This window comes from Phragmites australis, chromosome 3 (genome assembly GCF_958298935.1).
Source record: "Phragmites australis chromosome 3, lpPhrAust1.1, whole genome shotgun sequence".
NCBI lineage: Eukaryota > Viridiplantae > Streptophyta > Magnoliopsida > Poales > Poaceae > Phragmites > Phragmites australis.
In genome coordinates, this window is record NC_084923.1 from 6,445,215 (window position 1) to 6,465,073 (window position 19,859).

The 19,859-nt window shown below is 44.3% G+C and overlaps 2 protein-coding genes across 4 annotated transcripts; both read right to left on the minus strand.

The window, feature by feature from the left end:
• Positions 1-1,178: 1,178 nt before the first annotated feature.
• LOC133911815 (small ribosomal subunit protein uS10c-like) lies at positions 1,179-5,551 on the minus strand. Of its 3 annotated transcripts, none has more exons than XM_062354235.1 (3): positions 5,270-5,530; positions 5,017-5,073; positions 1,179-1,668 (listed from the first exon to the last, which is right to left on the minus strand). In XM_062354235.1, the coding sequence occupies exons 1-3, from the start codon at positions 5,456-5,458 to the stop codon at positions 1,357-1,359; spliced, it is 558 nt and encodes a 185-aa protein (XP_062210219.1). In that variant the 5' UTR covers positions 5,459-5,530; the 3' UTR covers positions 1,179-1,356. The 3 variants fall into 3 exon arrangements, with proteins under 3 accessions (XP_062210219.1, XP_062210217.1, XP_062210218.1); XM_062354233.1 differs by lacking the exon at positions 1,179-1,668 and adding an exon at positions 2,029-2,913 and having other exon boundaries at positions 5,270-5,551; XM_062354234.1 differs by lacking the exons at positions 1,179-1,668; positions 5,017-5,073; positions 5,270-5,530 and adding exons at positions 2,029-2,913; positions 3,016-3,299; positions 3,475-5,007.
• Positions 5,552-6,048: 497 nt separating this feature from the next.
• Positions 6,049-9,239, minus strand: LOC133911817 (plant-specific TFIIB-related protein 1-like). Its single transcript, XM_062354236.1, has 3 exons — positions 7,962-9,239; positions 7,157-7,315; positions 6,049-7,069 (listed from the first exon to the last, which is right to left on the minus strand). Exons 1-3 carry the CDS (start codon positions 8,589-8,591, stop codon positions 6,248-6,250), a joined length of 1,611 nt encoding a protein of 536 aa, XP_062210220.1. The 5' UTR covers positions 8,592-9,239; the 3' UTR covers positions 6,049-6,247.
• Positions 9,240-19,859: the final 10,620 nt, after the last annotated feature.

A 19,859-nucleotide genomic window follows, 5' to 3' on the forward strand; every position in this document is an offset into this window, starting at 1 on the left:
CCAGTAGGCCACTCCAGTAAGCCATCTCCACATATTGAAAAGGTACAAGTATTTTTAATAACATGGCAAAGCTCGAGTTGTCGAACTAAAAAAATTAAATGAAGTTACGGTTTTTTAAAAGTACAAATGACAGCATAGTGAGATGATGGTAACATTGGGGTTATTCTACATCGTAGGAGCAGCATATGCAGTTTCAGTACTCTGATCAAGGATAGCGTCTGACTAATCTAGTAACCAAGCAGCCGAGATTAAGTGCAGAAGGCCACAGGCCTGAATCATGCAGGCAAGATCGCATGGGCCATCCCCAAGCATAGATTATGGATTCGCTCGCCGATCAACGCTCGTCTCGACTCTAAGCATTGTTTGGGGTCGTTTTCGGACGGAGAAAGAGGATGGCGTATGTCACTTCAAACCAAAAACACAAAACTCTCATGGACCATGGTGGCTGGAGCTGCAAACTGCAGGCTGCTAAAGACCAACTTCGTATCTTTTTTCTTCGAGAAGACAGCAGAGAAGACCAATTGGTCCGCACAGAATAACATGTGTCAATTGAAAATGGACTTAACTTGAATATTTTTTGGAGAAGGTTGGCTAGGAGCTGTCATTCACCTGAGGTCTTTCCAAACAAAGTCTTAGCTTTTCTGAGAAGCCCAAAGGACGTGCCTCGCTCCAAAGAGGGCTTAAATTTTTGCTATAGTTTTGAAAAGTTAAAGCTAGAGCAAAATAGTTGGTTATTTTGTGTTTATCCAATACTCATTCCACTTCCACCAGGAGGTTTAAGATCGTGCTTACCCAAACAGCTTTAGAACTTCTCGCAAAAATGTGTTTCGGAAGAACAGTAATTTAAACTGATCTAGGTACGCCGCCAACAAATTGACTTAAGTAATAAGCTCGAGCTCAGGAGAAAGACACTCCGAAAGAAAGAGAAACTCTTCTTTACAATGAAGATGAAAAAGTAATATTCTCTGTCGAACCATCGCAGAATCAGTGAAACCAGCATGAATTGAGTATTTTCGGTATCCAGATGAATGAACCGATTTTACCGGGCCCAGAACTCAAGAATACCAGATGCTGACACAATTTGCTGATCATTTGCATCACCTCGCCTGTTTCAGCCCTCCATGTCAGACAATTCTGTTTCCTCGAAGAAATTAGGGGAACAATAACACCAATACGACTTAATGTTAACCATCTCATTCAATAAACTTCAAATGAAAGATAATTTGTATCTGAGCTTTCTTTTCCCTATTACAGACTCTACATTTCAGTCTCAGGCAGCAAAAGGATCAAAAGGATAATCTGCAGAAATGAGCATTACAGTACATCAAACTTTGAAAAAGTTTAGCTCCAACAGAATCATAGCTTGACCTCGACGTCCACACCGGCGGGGAGCTGTAGCTGCATCAATGAGTCAATTGTTTGGGCAGTTGGATACATGATATCAATCAGTCGCTGATGAGTCCTGATCTCGAAATGGAACCTTGAATCTTTGTGCACGTGGGGAGAATTGAGCACACAATATATTCTCCGCTTCGTTGGCAGAGGGACAGGACCCATGGTCTTTGCATTGGTTGTTTTGGCAGCTTCAATGATCTTCTTGCAGGAGTCCTCTATCAACGGCACCCAGTAAGACCTCAGCTTGATTCTGATCTTCTGCTTGGGTGCCAGCTGAGAGCAGATAGCATTTACACTAACTGTTGTTAGTCCTGAGCAGATTAACAACTTTTGCAGGCAAATCTAAGATTAACTACATAAAAACATGCAGTTGATTTAGTCAATTAGGGTCAATAATCATGATAGTATGAGAAAAGAAGTTAGCAATATGAAAAGGAAAGCTTAAACAACTTCAATTTCCTGTACAGTGGGTGGACATATGCATATACTTTTCCATAAAAGGCAGACAATTAAAAGGTTAACAAGTTAGTTAAACTAAATTTTACAACCAGCACATGTCGTTAAACTAAATAAATGGTAAATAAGGCAGTTCTCCACTAAAATCATTCCACTATATTGGCAGAACAAGAATACTGGGACAAAACAAATGTCATGGCTACATTTGTTTGAAACTTCTCTTTATTCAGATTTAAGAAATTTCAGTACAATGTCAGCTAATTCAGGCCGATGTGATGTATAACTATGATCAGCTCCTTCTATGATATGCAACTCATGGTTGCCTATATATTTATTAAATTCTAGAGCATCCTCTGATGGCACAACACTATCGTTAGCACAATGTACTGTCAACACCCTGCAGTTAGGGTCAATAGACGTGCAAGCACTCTGCATATCTGTCTTAAGACGATCCATCAGACTTTCCTTGGTTACACGGTACATGAAACATCCTGTTTTGTCTCCAACATCAATGAAGCCATGCTGATTAATCTTTTCCATATAATCATTTCCAAAGCGATCTCCAATTCCTCGTTCCAGATTAAATCTTCCAGACATGTTAATAACACTAGGTATATCTCGATGCATGGAAGCATAGAGGATAACCACATTTCCTCCCTTACTGTGGCCAGCAATAGCATGGGTGTTGCGTCCGTCTTTCTTGAAATGTAGGATCACATCACGCAAGTCGTCCACCTCTCTGTAGTAGTTGCCATATTGAAATGTACCTTCACTTTCTCCGTTGCCAGAAAAATCAAAACGAAATATGCTAATCTTTTCTGACGCCAATGCATCCGCGAGACTCAACATAGTTCTACTTTCCTTTGATGATCTAAATCCATGGCACAACACTACAATATCCTTAGATCCAGCTTCGTGCAAAACACCAACCAGTTTCTCTCCGTATCGGTTCCTTATCTCTATTTTCTCTTGTGATACATCAGAGGAATCACTAAAAGAGGAGCGCAACTGTGCACTAGGCTTCATGACGGTTTCTTTTCCAGCAGTAGCACCAAACAGCAGCTGCACACAAATATGCATAACGGGCATGCTTAACAAACAGAAGCATGAAGCAACAAAGAATGCATATGGATACGGAGTAGCCGCTGAAAAAATATAAATTACCAGCGTTTAAAAAACGGTCCTAGGCGGTGCCTAGGCGCTCGGCGGTGGCCGGCCGCCCCGATTATGGCCTAGTCGACCAGTCTAGGCGGCCTCCCGCCTCGGCAAGACTTGGGCGGGCGTTCGGGACAAAGCTTGGCTTACGGCAGAGGGAGAAGAGGTCCCGGCGGCTTTAGAAGTAAGGGCAGCGGCCACAGAGGTAGGGGAAGCTACAGCGGTAGGGGCGGCGGAGAGGAGGGACTGGATTAGGGATTCAGAGTTTCAGATTCAGGGTTACTGCTACGACCCTGTTACAAGAGAAGGCAGCACGTGAGCCATCAGGATTCGGAGGAAGGAACAAAATCGTACGAATCAGTCGTCCTTGTAGCGACTTCCTATTTTCCAAATGGGCCGGCTGGGGCAAATGTTGATGGGCCCAGCTCCCTTCGTTTCCAAGCCCAGTTAAACACATCGCTGTCTTACCTGATTCCCTTCTGCTTTCGATGCCACCGCTGCTTCGACGCCGGCGATTCCTTGGTTCTCGAAGCTTCTGCTGCCGGCCATGGTGACTGGTAAGCGCGCCAGCCACTTCTCCCCCTCCCCACCCCATTCTCCTGATCTCCTGTTCTCCTACCCCTTCCACCCCTCCACCTTCCTCTCCTCCCTGGAAACATTGTACATTCTCTCTATTCTCTTTTACTACTCGTTTTGGATGGTTGATATGGTCTTCAAAACACCTTTGACAATTAATGTTTCTAATTATGTTAGTTTTCAAAGTTTTAGGTTGAAGAGCACACGCGTCCATGACATCTAATTTAGAATGGAGGGAGCATAACATATATCAAATTCTAGGCCATAAAAAATAAATGCCAATCGTCCGACTCCAACAGTGTTACAACAGTACAAAAGGGGCTCCAGCAAGATAAACAAGAGACATGTCATATACCTAGGGCGTTATCAATTTATTGTCAACTTGATAATCTATTAGTCCCACAGATCCCATTAAAGCCATCCTTAGACCAAAGATACAACAGCTCATAGCACAAAAGAGCACCACTGAAATATTGATATGAAATTATCCGAATTGCTCACACAACGGCACAGCTAGATACTGCGATACATAATGCCCAAAGGAAAACTGTGGAACTCAAGAGTCAAATGGCATGGCTAATCCTACAATAATGAGGGGATATGGTGTTCAACCAAATGTAGAGGAGAGCTGAAGTGCCAAACAAAAATAGTTTGTTTACAGTCTATTCAAATCATAAAAGCACTAGTCAAATGTTCAACCTCCACACAATGATAAGCATGACATCATCTTGAAAAAAGAGCTCTCAAATTAAAAACATTGTTTTTGCTGTAATTTCAAAAGTATACTACTTCCATGGAAAAAAGAACAGGAATGGGCAGAAAGCTATGAAACTTTCATCCAGGAAGCTTTCTAGCAATAAGTTGAATGAGGAAAACCACACATACATAGACAAACAATCAATGTACATCATTTGTCATATACGACTTGAATACAATCCCCACTCCAGGTGAACAGAAAAGATTTTGAAGGACAGACTGTACCATATTTCAAGTATAATCTCTTAGATAATGTCCTGGTAACCAGGCAAATCTCAAGCATCATGTTGAACTATCCATAAGTTGACACCGCCACTTACCAACGTATGCTCTGAAATTCAAATCGCACTCACAGCGTCAACACTTTACTATAAGCTGAACCGCTTAACATATGAGCTGACTGCGATACTGTCCGTTTGAGTCTGACCATCAGGTCATAGAGAGTTTATGCACTCCACTGATGTCACCATGTCAAGTAGCATGCAACAACGCTTAACTAATTTTAGCTCAACTAACGGACACACTCAAGCATATCGTCCTTTTCATTTATTATGGTTATACAAAAAAAGTATGCAGTATGCAGCAACAACATTTTGCAATACGATTGCACCAATGATATCAGTAGAACAAAATGCTCAACAACATAATCTGAGAAACTTTTAGCTGTTAGATAAGTACCTGCTCGCCATCATCCCCAATCGACGATGGAATCGGAATTCCCGTTCCCTCCCCTTCCTGAAAGCACGAGCATAGAAATTTTTAGTCATCGGATAAGCAAGCTTCAATGGATGAGAACTGAACCGATGCAGCCATGCGGGAATTCAAGGAACCGCACATATATCTACTCCACCGGCTAACACCATATTTTTTTGACAGGTTTGGACAAGACATACTTGAATGAACATGCTAACATATCAGTATGTTAATGTACCGGTGGCGCGTCGGGGATACCGTCGTCGGGGAGGGTCTCGGCGGGCGGAGCGGCGGCGGCGGCGCGGGAGCGGAGGGAGGAAGCGCGGAGGGAGGAGGGGAAGGAGAGGGTGGCGGGGGTAGGGTTGGAGGCGCCTCTGTGGAGGAAGAGGAGGGGGAGCGGGTAGTATGTGGATGTGGGGACGGCCATGAGCGCTGGCGAGGGGAGGGAGGGAGGGGGAGAGGATGAGCAGCAGCAGGGGAAGCGTTGGGTTTTGGAAGGCCTCTGCTTCGCTATCGCGGTACATTATCCAGCACAGGATATAGATTTGCGTTTGAGCCCCTCCAGCTTGTTAAATTAACGCTAACACCTTTTTTTTAGGAAATACAGAAGGGTTTTTCCCTTTTGTGAAATTGGTGAGAGCCGACATCGAACATACTTGAATGCGGGTGGCACGAGCACAACAACGCCCACTGAGTAATTGCGCTAGGCACAGCTTCTCCTCGAGCTGGAGTGTTAAGGCGAGAGCTGTCTGCTTGTTGCCGTTTCTGGCAAAACCTGTACGAATTTTATCCCCTGCAATTTTATTTTTCAAAGAACATCATGAAATCGATGCTATTTACCAGGGCTGCGGAGACTAAGTTCAGCTCAAATCATGAAAACTACTGTGACGATCGGGCACAAACTTCATCGTTTCAAGCAACAAACAGCCTTGTATAGACTGTCCATACCAGTGCTCAAATGAAAATTCCAATTGCACGAAACATGGTGAGAACGAAGTCAGCAGCTCAAGCGATAAATAATGTGGAAGTATTACTAAAAATTTCAGCACAGAAGCTACAGAGTCTGGACTGACATTTCACAGCTTTGGCATGATGCAACAGAAATATAGAATGACAGGTGTAGCCGAATTTAACTCTATTACAAACAAGCATCTATATTTACAAATCACCATTATTTTCATTATTTTCGATTAAGGGGATAAATATCTTCAACTACTCACTTCCCTTCCTTATCCCGGCCATCACCATCCCCAGCACTCCTTTTCCCAATCCCCTTCAGTGCAGCCACGAGGTCCAAGCCCATCTGCTGCTCACGAAGCCTAGAGTATGATGACCCAGTTGCAGGTGCCGCCTGCTTAAGTTGCCATGGGACAGGCTGCCTACTGGGAGGAGATGGGATCACCTTTGATTCATTTACAAATCGATCATTGAAAGTTGGCTTCAGTGTTATATCTGCTCTATCACAATCCATTGGGCATGTTGCCTCATTAAGGTTGAATCCGCGAACGCTAGTTTCCATCTTGTCACGGTCGGATTTTGGAGATGTTGAGAATGGGGCATTCGGCTGCCAGAATGCCTTGCTCAAGTCATGAGGCTCAAGTTTTGCAGGTGGTCGACCAAGTGCACTAACTTTCTTGTCTTCCTCTTCTTTTATGATGACCATGTGATCAGGCTCTGCAGTCCCAGGGCCTTTCTGCTTAATACTGTCCAACAGCTTATCCTGATACAGATTAGATAAATCTTTGCCACTTGATGAGCGCCCTGAGTAAATGGTTGTCATTGGGAAAGCTTTCTCTGGTGGCGTGGCCGGTGTGTAGTCAGGAGGGAGCAAATCATCCCAATTCTCCAACAGTTCTTTATACACTTTGCGTAGAGTGACCTCAGTAAGGCCTGTTACCTTACAGATCTCTGCCTGAGTTTTGCGCTTGTCTTCGAGCTGGCATGCAAGGTAGATAGCAGCAGCAGATATACTAATGGGATTCCTCCGTGTGCAGAAGCATTTATTAACCACCACCTCGCCGATATGGGCTGCAAGTTCCTGAAGAGTTGACATGTCATATGTTAAAAACAGATATTAGTTTTTGGCATATTATTTCAGTTTCAAGTTTTCCAGCTCATCTGATACCTGAGCAGATTTATTTAACTGGAGCAAGCTGCAAAACCGAGGCATATGAACAGCTATTGAATTGCTGTTAAGAGGTTGGCTTAGTTTCAGAGATTCGCCAAGTATTTTGATGTACTTTCCTATCTCTTTCTGAGGAAGATTGCTAGCAGTAGATATTTCCTGGCCATGTCATGAACAGAAGTAAATCAGTGCTAACCAATAAAAGAAGCATTACATAAAAATGCTAAACCAAGTGTTTGTGTAACACAGTTTGCACACAATGCAGCTGACTCAACATTTGGTCCAGTCATTTGCCTATGAAACATGTTTAATGTGGTTTAGGACCTTTAGGTTGAATTCATGCATTCTCAACATGGTGAACGCTACTGTAATCTGTGAAAACTACAGGACAAGGTTGGACGCGCTGAGGCAACTGAAAGAAAAATAATTTACCAAATTTGATATTAAAAAATGCAGTGTTTTTCTTCTCTCTTTCACCAATGTTAATTTGAAGGCTAAACGGGATATTGAACAGCGTTTTAACACTAAATTGAATTGTGAACTTGGTCCGCTATTTCAATATACTGGAAAGCAGCATTTCTTTTGAAATTGAAAGCACTAGCTGATTTCAATTGATGAATAGAATCCCCAATTTCAAGCAATCAAATATTGTAACAATGCAAATTTTCTGTTTTAGGTACTACAATTTCGTAGGTAATTAGTCATATATCCTAATTGCTTGAAGAAACACATGCTTAAACAGCTAGGCCTATCTATCTTCTGCACTAGAGCATTTGAACAAACACATCGTGCCCGCATGACAAACCTGCAGCGTCCTGGGCTCCTGCGCCTCGCGGATGGCCTGCACAAGCGCGGCGGTCGCGAGCGCCTCGACACTCCGGTTCCTGAGGCAGGTCGCGGACGAGCAGTCCTTGAAGAGCTCGAAGGCGTGGTCGGCTATGTCCCGGTCCAGTCTGAGTATGGAGGCGACGTCGACGATCTGGAGGTAGGCGCGGAGGCTGTCGACTGAGACCATGGGCCCGGCGGGGTCCGTGGTGGAGGAAGCGGCGGAGTCGACGGCGAGCGCGCGCTCGAGTTCGGCGAGGAGGCCGGAGAAGGCGGAGGCGGAGCGGGCGAGGACGGGGTGGCGCTCGAGGGAGAAGGCCGAGAAAGCAGAGACGAAACCCGCGGGGAGGAACGGATCTTCGTCGTCGTCGTCGGGTGAGGACTGGACGGCGGCGGCGGCCAGGTCTGGGGTGACGAGGGGAAGCGGGTGGAGGGAGGGGAGGATGGGGAAGAAGGGGTGCGTGTGGAGGTGGCGCTCGAGGACGATGCGGGCGCAGGCGGAGCACTCGGAGACGGCGCGCGAGAGCGGGGGCTGCGTCGTCGCGCATCGCACCGGACCGGACGCGCGGCAGTAGGGGCACTGCGCCGCCTGCGACTGCGACGACGACATGGGGGGCGGGCCGGCGGGGGACGGAGGCGCCGCGCGTGCGGACGGTGAGGCCTGGGCTTAGCGCTCGGCGGACGGTGGGTAGAAGGGGGGACGCACCGTTCCCCACCGGTCGAGTGCAAGATTTTTTTTTTTTTTTACCGTTTGGCCTCGTTTCTGGAGTAAAAAGTCTATTTTTCGTGCCTTAACTATTAGTTTAATTTTAGTCAATCAACTTTAACCGCCCTTGTTGCTGTGATCTGGACACTAACTCCCGCCCGCAGCCATGATTTGGAGCGCCGCTTGCCTAAATTTGGATGGAGGACTAGGGATTTGGGTGGCCGTCCGCTCAAATTGGTCTCGATTTGGTGGACAGGATCTCGATTTTGGGGGCGGTGAAGCTCGATTTGGCGGCGAGGGGCTCGATTTAGCCTAGATTTGGCAGTGTGGAGGTCGATTTGAGATTCATCCGGGCTCGACTTGCAGCTAGGAGGTCGATTTGAGCCCGATTTGGCAGCAACGAGCTCGTTGGTGGACTGGTGCCCATTGCCGGAGCAGATGGAGCGAGCTCGTAGATGGTCAGAGCAAATGGTGGCGAGGGTGAATGGAGGAGCTGCACGCGTCGGGCCACGCGGCAGCGACTTGTGCGTGTGTTTGCGCACACGAATCAGCGAGGGCGAGAGCGCTACATGGGCGGCTGCATAGCGTGCACGTGTGTGCACAGAGAAAACGGGAGGCGAGCTGGAGGAAGAAGGCTGACTCAGCATGGGTGGGCCACGTTGGACCCGAATTCTCCTTGATAATGCTGTCCAACTGGTCTGTCGGGCTGGCCCCGTACGGGCCTAGCTAGGTGTGATCTGGTTACAGCCCACCTCAATAGGCCCGTTAAGTTTTGTGGATCATCTCGTACTTGCTCGTGTGCCGCGGCCTTGGCTCGTAGCATGACTCGTCAATCACTGTGTCATGCCGGATCAGCTCGAGCAAGGTTACAGTACGTTCGGCCCAGAGGCACGGCGTGATCTGGTGGCATGGCGCGGCACAACACGGAGGTAGGGCGGCACATGGTCGGCACGGAGGAGGCCCGGTGGAGGCACGGGTACGAAGGAAGGTCGAAAATCAAAAAATCAAAAATAATATCTAAAAAATTTTAAAAATAGAAAATAGATAAAAATGAGCTTTATTGATTAGTTGTCTGGTTAAAAACATTTCTTTTAGAAGGAAAAAAAAAAGAGTACAACCTATACTTCGAAAATTACATAGTTTAATTAGACACTAAGAATTTTGCTTGCTATATGCTTCCTCAAGTTTCCATTTGTACATCTGGCACTTATTTCACTGCTGCATATATTACATTTAGCAAATCTTATCTGTTTTCCGTTAATTTCTATGAAGATATTTTCAAAATTTTGCAACATAAATGACCATGTATGCAAGTTATCGTCGTCTTGATCCATGAATGGAAAGATGAAATTGATTTATTGAAAAAGAGAGATTGGTGGGCAGGTGGCTGATGGGATCCCTGTAAGCTTAGGAATTAGGATGTTGGCTATTGGCTATTGGCTATTTATAGACCAAGAGAGAGGTGAGTAGTGGTGGGTTATTTCTGAAAAAAATAAAGGAATAAAAAATAATATGGACACATAATTAATTCAAAAAATGAGCTTTATTGATAGGTTGTCTCATTAAAAACATTTCTAGCAACGGAAAAAAATAGTACAACTTAACTCAGAAAATTGAAAATTGCATGTCCTCATCAACATCTAGATATAAATTTTTTAATGAATCTTCAAGCTCAATGTTCTCTGTGGTATGTTGCATTCATGGTTCAACCTATTCTCATTCTTTTACGATGGTGAGTATTTCCACCATCTCACACATGAGATTTGTTCTTCTCTCTTTGATTATCTTTTCAGTAAGACTGAAGACAGCCCCGAAGAAACTGTAGATACAAGGACTATTAATAACTCCTGTGATAATAGTGAAAGCACTGAATAATTCGTCATGTGCTTATAGAATCATTATAGTATGTTGAAATGTTCTTGTTCATGACTAATAACGTCCCTGTTGATGAAGCTCTCTTCCAAATGCTAGAATTCTGACGCTCGTAGACGATCATGATGAAAAGTATGAACTTCTTAACGAAGAACCTCCCTCAAATATTTTCCCTGTATTATCATCTTCTTACTTATTGTGGGTTAGCTACTAGAGGTCGTTACAGACGAACTTCGACATACTTTGTTTCATATTTACTATAAATATCGAATAACTTAGATCGAACATTAGTATAATAAATAGAATAGAATAATCATGGCGAAAAGCATCACCTAGAATTATGAGAACTCTATAAAAACCTGTAATTTTTACTCTAAGATCTAAAATAAAGGTAAATGCATACAATAAAGGAACTTCTTTCTAATATTTTAAAATTTTAGATTTCATAGGATCTACACAATCTCTTAAAAATTGTTATTTTCATATGAGTTTAAATGAGTAGTAATTTTAACAATATTATACACTACTAAACAAGATATTAGATAATAAACTCCTAACAGAATCACAGTTGAATCATAAAAAAAAATTCAAAAAACTCTAATATCCTTCTAGCAACATACCAATACGCTTATATGAGTAAAGTTTGACCCTCGTACTAATAGTAGTGTGTATGAATAAACAAATCAAATGCACTCTTATATGGTAGAATATTTTTGAGCATCAAGAAAGTAGAGTTCCTTTACCGATATATCCACAATAAACTTACGTGGACACACACCCATTGCAACACAATAATGCTTATATGCTGTAATTTGTGGATTAGAGGAGTTCACAAAAGATATTGCAGTATGAAAATCATTTAGGTATTGCTACAAGCTTTTCAAACCAGATTTTACTATAAGATTAATAATATGACAAGCACAATATTGATGTAACAAGAAAGATTCAACGTATATACTAAACAATGGCGTAAGAATATTCATTGCTCTAGAGTTTACATCGGTATTATCTAAAGTGATAGAAAATATTTTATTTATAAGCCTAAAGTCTTCAACTACTTGAGATATTTTGTAGCAATATTTTCACCAGTATACACATTGTCAATTAAAAACCTATTATTCTCTTTTCTAGTTCCTTTAAAAATGAGCAACCACACTAAGATAATCTTCTTTAGCCCTATCTGCTCATATGTCCGAGGTCAAAGCAACTAAAAATGTACGTATTTGCAATATTTTTTAATCTTGCTATGACACGTATTATAGTATTTTACCATATTTCTAGTAGTTATCTATCTAGAAATATGCGTAAACCTAGGATTATGAGCTTTCTTAATATAATATTCAAATGCAGCAGACTCACCGATGTTGAGTAGTAGATCCGCTTTTGCAATGAAGTAGCATAGCTCTTTTTGAACATTGACGGAGTCATACTCCCAATGACGAATAAAGTCGTCGGAGTTGTACTGCAGCACTGTCTGTTTCATGACTGCTCCACTCTTTCGCTTGCAAGTTACGACGTGCCTCTTCAAGTGTCCCATTCCACATGAAGATTTTGCAGATAATTCATGTTTACAAATATAACACATAGCATACCTGACATTTTGAAGGTGCATCTAGCCCCTAAATGTGGTTTTAGTAATTAATGACAATACCTATAGACTAATAATTATATTGAGAATTGTTAGTAGGTTATTTTCATAGGTGATGTATGGAGCATTAAGCATGGATTCATTTAGGAATGTTATGCGGTCAAGAGAAATACATCAAGATGAATGAGCTCTAGGTAATGCTCGATTATGTTGTGGTAATACTTATGGACTAACAATTATGTTGAGAATTGTTTGTAGGATATTCCATAGGAGATGCATAAAGTGATAAAGCATGGATTCATTGGGGGCTGCTGTCGATGAATCAGGAACCAGGGGTCCCCGAATCCCAAGGCCAGGCCAGCAATTCACCACGTGGCACCTTCCCGCAGGGTTCATCTCCGCGAGGTGCGAAAAGACTAAGTCCCGGGAGAGGGCGCTCGGGGCCACAAACAGTGGTCCCCGAGTACCTGGGTTCCCCGATGATCTACGAAGACCAAGTAACCGGGAAGAGAGTGCTCGGGGAGGTGAACAGTGACCCCCGAGCACCCAAGTCCCCCGACGACCAGGAGAGCCGAGTACCAGGAAGGGTGTGCCCGGGGCTGCGAACAGTGGCCCCCCGGGCACCCAAGTACCCCGAGGACTCAAGGAAGGTAATTCTGGGAGAGAGTGCTCAGGGCCGTGAACAGTAGCCCCCGAGCACTCGGTTCCCCGAGGACCAAGAGATGGCGTTCTCGGGAGAGAGTGCTCGGGGAGGTAAACAGTGACCCCTGAGCACTCGGTTCCCCGACGGCCCAAGGAGTTTCCCATCGGTGGCCCCCACAGAGGTCCAGCGATGAGGTGTCAGCCAGTGAAAGGCCCGATACCGCATTTAAGAGCGCGCGTGGCCTGTCACCTCCAACTGCTCTCGCCACGCTCGGTGTCAGTCCCTGCCATATTCTGGCAGAAGAGCGTGGGGACATTTAATGCGCGGGTCTCACCCCGCGTCATCCGGTTCGCCTCGGGATAGCTTCGCAAGGCCCGAGGCGCCCCGTCTGCCGCCCTACTGTGGTAGGCATACAAGACAGAACGGGCACGCTGGGCCACTCTGCGGCTGCCCGGTAGGCCCTCTCCACGGCGCCCGTTGCCAGCTCCATTATGACGACCGAAGACCGGTCGGGGGGCGCGTTTTCAACCTCCCATCACTTCGCGCAGAGGCCATGATGACGCCCTTTCCATTTATGGCGCCTTGAAACTCGTGCCCTCCCTTTCGAGGCACGCTACCACCGGCGGATATTTAAGGCAGCCGGTCGGCACAGACAAAGACAGGTAGAGGCAACCCCAGACAAGTTGAAGCAAATAGAGGAACGCTCGAACTCTCAGGCACTTGCTCAGAGATCGAAGAACATCTTCGTACAAACACAGAAACTGAAGAACAAGGAGCCCAAAGCTCTAGGATAGACAGACATTCTTGTAACCAGCACATTCCTGAGAGACATTCTTAGGGCATTTATAGCATCCACACAGGAGTAGGGTATTACGCTCAGTGCGGCCCGAACCTGTCTAAAAATCCCTCCAGTGCATTTACTGCGTTCTGCATTAGATCATTCTACCACCAGCCATTGCATTCATACTCATTAATTTCTCCAGCAAACATATTTAGAATCATCCCCCCGGCCGAATCTCTAAAAAGGGGTCCCTCAGGATCCCTGCGATAGGAGTTAACCCTCCGACAAATGCCATGAGATCAAAAGTGATGCTCATGTGAACAAGAAAAAGCTAGAGATGAAGAGACCTCGGAGTTTGAGGATGGTCTTAAGTATATTGACAATAAGCGTGAAGACCAAAACTGCTTGTGAAGATCAAGTAACTAAAGGTATGAAATTATCAATTGAGTTTTATGGACTAACCTATATGCTATGTGATTGAGAGTAAGTTGGATTAGGTTCCATATGAAGGCAAATATTGAATTGAGATATTCAATATGCCGAGTTGGAAGAGCAAGATCAAGACAATCTTAGTGAACAATTTGTGTGCTTGATGCTTACGGTTCATACCTCGGTGGTGAACCGGATGAAGATGATATGAAAAGAAAAGTCTTTCATGCTTGATGCATAGGAAGCAATCAAGTGAACTTTATCAAGCTTCTGTAAAATCAAGAGATGATCGAAATGGGAAGTAAGGATGAACATCGTTATCAAGCTCAAGTGAAGAGTTGATAACAAACTAGAAAAAACATCGGGACTCGGATGATGTGTTCGTCAAGTCCAACGGGATGGCTAGCTTAAGGCAAAGGTATAAAATGTAGGGTATTTTCTTTTATCGGTCAATAATGATTAGAGAAGATAAATGACCGGATTGATAGGATAAATATCATACTATTAAGAGGGGTCTTGACAATTACTTGAGTTTTACCATTTGTCGATAAGCTCAATCTTGCATGTGCATACTCTTTTTAGCAGGATGCTATAGTTTGCAAATGGGTTTTACAAATAGCTCAAGTCTATATTCCTACTTCGTGTGGCATATCACTAAGTTTGCAAATGTGTTTTGCAAGTGATCATAGTGGATGCTTTAACCCTTGGTCGCATGGAATCTTTAGGTTGTAATTTTATTTTGAAAAAGTTTAAGGTTCATGTAGTTTTCATTGTGGTGGATTTTTGGACTATGTTTTAGGTTTGATCCAATGGATTTGAGGTCAAACAATCAGTTGGAATGTGTAATTCTCTGAATAAGATTTCCGTAGATATCACCTAAATCGGACATCGAGTTCAAAAGTTATTGTCGTTTCTCTGAGTTTCCGCAGTGCTGTTCTGGGAGTGGCGGTCCAACCGCCAAAAATTCTGGTCTGATCACCAGGGTGGTGGTCTGACTGCCAAGATGGACGGTCTGACTCCTGAAACTAACAGAGAACTCTCATCTCTTTGTATCGGGTGGCGGTTCGACTGCCAAGGAGGCCGGTCTGACCACTGGAGCTTGCAGAGAACCTCTGTTTTTCTGGAGAGGATGGCGGTCTGACTGCCAAGAGGGTCGGTCTGACCGCTGGACATGGGGTATATATAGGCCACAACCTCCGTAAAACTCAAGCAATCATCAAGATCCCTCTTAATAGTACTGCATTTATCCTATCAATCTGGTCATTCCTCTTCTCTAATCACTATCAATCCGATCATTTTCCTGGAGAGGATGGCGGTCCGACCGCCAAGAGGGTCGATCTGATAGTTGGAAAGGTGAAAATGCTGTAACGGCTAGCGGTCTGATAGCCAAGAGGGTCAGTCTGACCGTTGGAAAGGTGAAAATGCTGTAACAACTAGTTTTAGAGTCATTGCTCGAATGGCGGTCTGACTGCCAGATGCGTAGAGAAGTCAGCCTTTGGGCAACGACTACATTTCGGGTTTGTAGCCTATATATACCCTATGTCCAGCGGCTTGTAGGGCTTCTTCTGCCCCCATTGAGCATACTTGAGCTAAAGAAAGTCCTCCCCACATATTTGTGCATGTGTTGCACAAAGAGAGATTTGTGAGGCAAGAATCAAGTGCATTTGCATTAGTGATTGAGCTTTAAGCACTTGGTGAGGTCAAATTTGTCTTGGCTTGTTACTCTTGGAGGTTGCTGTCGGTGGATGAACATCGCAAGCGGGGATCCTGAGGGACCCCCTTTTGAGATTTGGTCAGGGGGCTGATTCTGGATCTACCTCGTACGTGGATTTAATGCAAATATATGAGGTTTAGGCGGGACGGATGATCGTCGGCTAGTGAGAGTAAATGCTCAAGAGATTTTAGACAGGTTCGGGCCGCACAGAGCGTAATACCCTACTCCTGTATATATGATGTGCTATTAATACTCTTGGAATGCCTTTCTCTGGATCTCTGAATTACAAGGTTTTTTGTCTAAGTCTTGAACTTCGGTCTTGCTTCGAGTCGCCCTATCTAAAGCTTGACCTCTATCAGTCGTCATCCTGCTCAAAGTGCCTCCCCCCCCCCTTATCCTATCGGGGGAGGCTCGGCGTGCCCAGAACGTGGGCACGAGTTCCCATGAGCCATAAATGGAAAGCAACCGTCATGGGGCTATAGTTTGATGTTACATGGGTTGAAAATACGCCTTCGACCGGTCCCATCGCCCATTACGCCCAACTTTAGCACGTGCAGGGGGGCCCATCGAGCAGTCGTCGAACTGCCCCGCATGCCCGCTCGGTCAAAGCAGATCTGACACAGCAGGGGGGCAGGCGATACGCCTCGAGCCCAACGACGATACCTCCAAGCCGTTTCCCTTATGGGCCCCGCAGGGTGACGTGCGATGGGACCCGTCGCATTAAATGTCCCCACGCCTTCCTGCCAAGCGGTGGCAGGGACTGACATACTCAGTACAACAGGCGTGGGGGGGGAGTGGTTGGATGTGACCAGCCACGCTCCCTCTTAAATGCAGCATCGGGCCTCCCACCGATTGACACCTCACCGTGGAGCCTTTGTGGGGTCCACCGGTAAGGGGCTTCTCGGTTCCTCGGGGAACTACAGGTGCTCGGGGGCCAACTGTTCATGGCCTCGAGCACCCCTCCCGAAACTGGCTCTTCTCGGGTCCTCGGGGAACTCCGGGTACTCGGGGACCAGTGTTCATGGCCCCGAGCACACCTCCCAGAACTGGCTCTTCTCGGGTTCTTGGGAAACTCTGGGTACTCGGGGACCACTATTCATGGCCCCGAGCACCCCTCCCAGAACTGGCTCTTCTCGGCCCTCGGGGAGATGGTCCCCGAGGGAAGGCGCCACGTGGCATTCTATTGTCATGGCCTCGGGACTCGAGGACCCCTGGTTCCCATGTCACCGACAGCTGCCGCCTCCTAGACAGCTTGGATGTGGTTGCGCCGTTGAGCCCTTCAAAGAAGCTTGTGAAGGAGCCACGATGGTGATTTTGAGGTTTTGTGCACACTTTGCCGGAGAGGTAAAATGTAACTCTAGTGGAATCAAGGTAGTGAGTGGTTCATTAGATTAATCGGCTCGAGATCAAGTTGCTCATGGAGAGCCTCTTCTTGTGGTGAGGATTGTATACTTGATAGAGGAGCGGTTAAAGGCTTGAACTCAGCTCAATGTGGATTAGGGGTGATCAGCAAATCACTAATACCATAGAATAAACTTCGAGTGTCATCTGTCGTACTATTTACTTCTATGTTGTGATATTTACTTTCATGCAATTTACCTCGTGCAATTTATATTCCTAGAATCATAATTGCTTACATGTCACCCTAGGTTGCAAATCTTGACATAGATATAGAATTGGTCACTTTATTGAGATATAGAGTTTTAGGGTTTTATATGTGTTGTAACCGATTATTTTAATTCTGCATATTTATTGGTTAAATTGATAGATATTTTTTAAAACCGCCTATTAACCCCCTTTAGTCGGTCTCCTCAATCCTACACACTTACCTCGTCTTCCTCTCTATAGATTCTTTTGAAGTCTTACTGAACTTCGGAAGTAGTGACTCTTGATCTTTTAGAGCTGGTGCTTGCTAACGTGTGTGCACTTGTAGAGCCTAACGATGGAGATGCTGTTGCATGTGAACCAGCTAGAGATTTATCGTCAAGTCCTTCTTCATCTGCAGCACTACTATCAAAGGGGACGTAGCCCACTAAGAGTCCTTGAAGAAAAAAAAACATGACCAACGGACGTATCATGATCATGAGCGTCCATGATCAATGTTGAATAGCACTACAAATAATTCAAATATTCGGAGTTAGAAATAATCAAATAATAAAATAAATATTGGAAGAAACAAGAAAGAACAACGATGCAAAAAATTACCAAGATTTCTTCAAGACAGCAGGATGACGGTGTTGAAATTTCTCGAATTTTTTGCAACAATTCGAACTTATTTGCCAAATTTCACAAATTCTCAAGAACTTTGAGACAAGAATGAGTGCAGAAAATGATAGAGGAAATTATGTTGCTGATGTGAAATAGAATGATAGGGTGCTCTATTTATAGATAAAAAATGACGATTTTTACCCAAAAAATTGAATTTTTTGGAGCTCCAACGGTCACAAAAACAACCACAAAATTAGATAAATGAGTTAATGGGTTAAACGGGTTGGGCGTAGCCCATTCAACCCGTTAACTGAGTGTGCCCCCTGTGTGCTTTTTGTGTTGCTCGTGCTCTGGCCATGCCGGCCCCACGCCCCATGGCTAGTGCCAGGCCACTGGCGTGCTAGTCGTGCCGTGCAGGCTGAGTTGGTTGTGCCGCTGCGTGCCGCATCGCCCTTTGGCATGCCGTGTTGGACCAGGCCAGTTGTGTCACCGCGTTCCTAGTCGGGCTAGCCATGCCGCATAGGCCAATGTCATGCCAGGCGACGCCGTGCCTAGCCAGGTCGACCGTGCAGCACGGGCCGATGGCGTGCCGGGCTAGGTCGTGCCTGGTCGGACTGTGACATGCCGACCCATACCAGCCAAGTCGTGCCGTGCCGACCTGGTGTGTCACGCGCTCGACTCGTCATATCGTGCCGTGATTGGGTCGTGTCTACACTGGCGAGCCTCAGGCCGACCCAATAGGCACAACCTATTTGGCCAGGTTTGCTCCTTGACATATATGGGAAACCACTCTGAAACACACCTTGGAATAAGACGAGGGAAGAACCGAACTGTTGTAGAAGATGAGGTATGAAAGATTTCTTATATTATAGTTGAGGGATAAAAAATAGACTTTTTTCTTTCTCTTAATACGAGTCAATTTTTTTAATATAAAATGATAGTGCTCCTACCAGATTTTCTTGATAACCAAAGAGTGTGGCCGACGAAATAAACCGCTATGGCTTATATTTCAGTTACCCTTTTTCATTTCCCATTTTTAGGTTAATTCCTTGTCTACATTTGTTCTTTGTTATACTATCAACTAGCAAGATGGTCTATACTAATAGTGTGACTAACCTCATTATAATATTTTATCATAATAATCTTTGATTAATTGTATTTTACATGAATTCTTTATTTAGATATTTGATTTTTATAATAATTTAATTATTTTCAAGACATTATTTGATATGGATCCTTCTTTTTTCCTATTATAATACCAATTTCAATTATTATTATTTTAATTTATTTGGACTCTTATTTATATATTTTGCTTTTGCTAGTTTTTCATATCTTTTAATTCTGAATTTAACTAATTATTAATCATATTTGATATGGATTTTTTGTTAAATCTAGAGCGCTAGAGATCATTTTCTTTTTTAAAATTACCATGGTAATTCCATAGCTTTAAAAGCAAACGTGATGACTTATTTTCCCCCTCATATATTAAGATAATATATTTTTTTAATTTTTTGGCTATGCTGATCCAGAATAATGAAATCTCTTTATTTTTGGCTATGCTGATCCAGAATAATGAAATCTCTTTGTTTTTCATTCCATGGAACGAAATAGGGCTCAGACTGCGGGGTGTTTGGCATAACTACATATAACACCAGATCCATGTCCGCTCCCAGCTACATCTAAACACCAGATCCCTGTCCTTCACAGCATTGTAACGCTAGAGGTGAATACTACCATAATTCACAAAACATCAGCCAAAACCTTGAAAATCAAAGGAGAATGACAAAGAGGGAGTACAACAAAGACTAGAAGAGTAAAGATCAGATGGAAGTGATCGATTCCCATCAAGTACACAACAAAATGCCGGATTTTTTCCATTATCTAAAAAGATCAAGTACATAACAAAAGCTCTCAGCACAAGACATCATGTGTTCAGA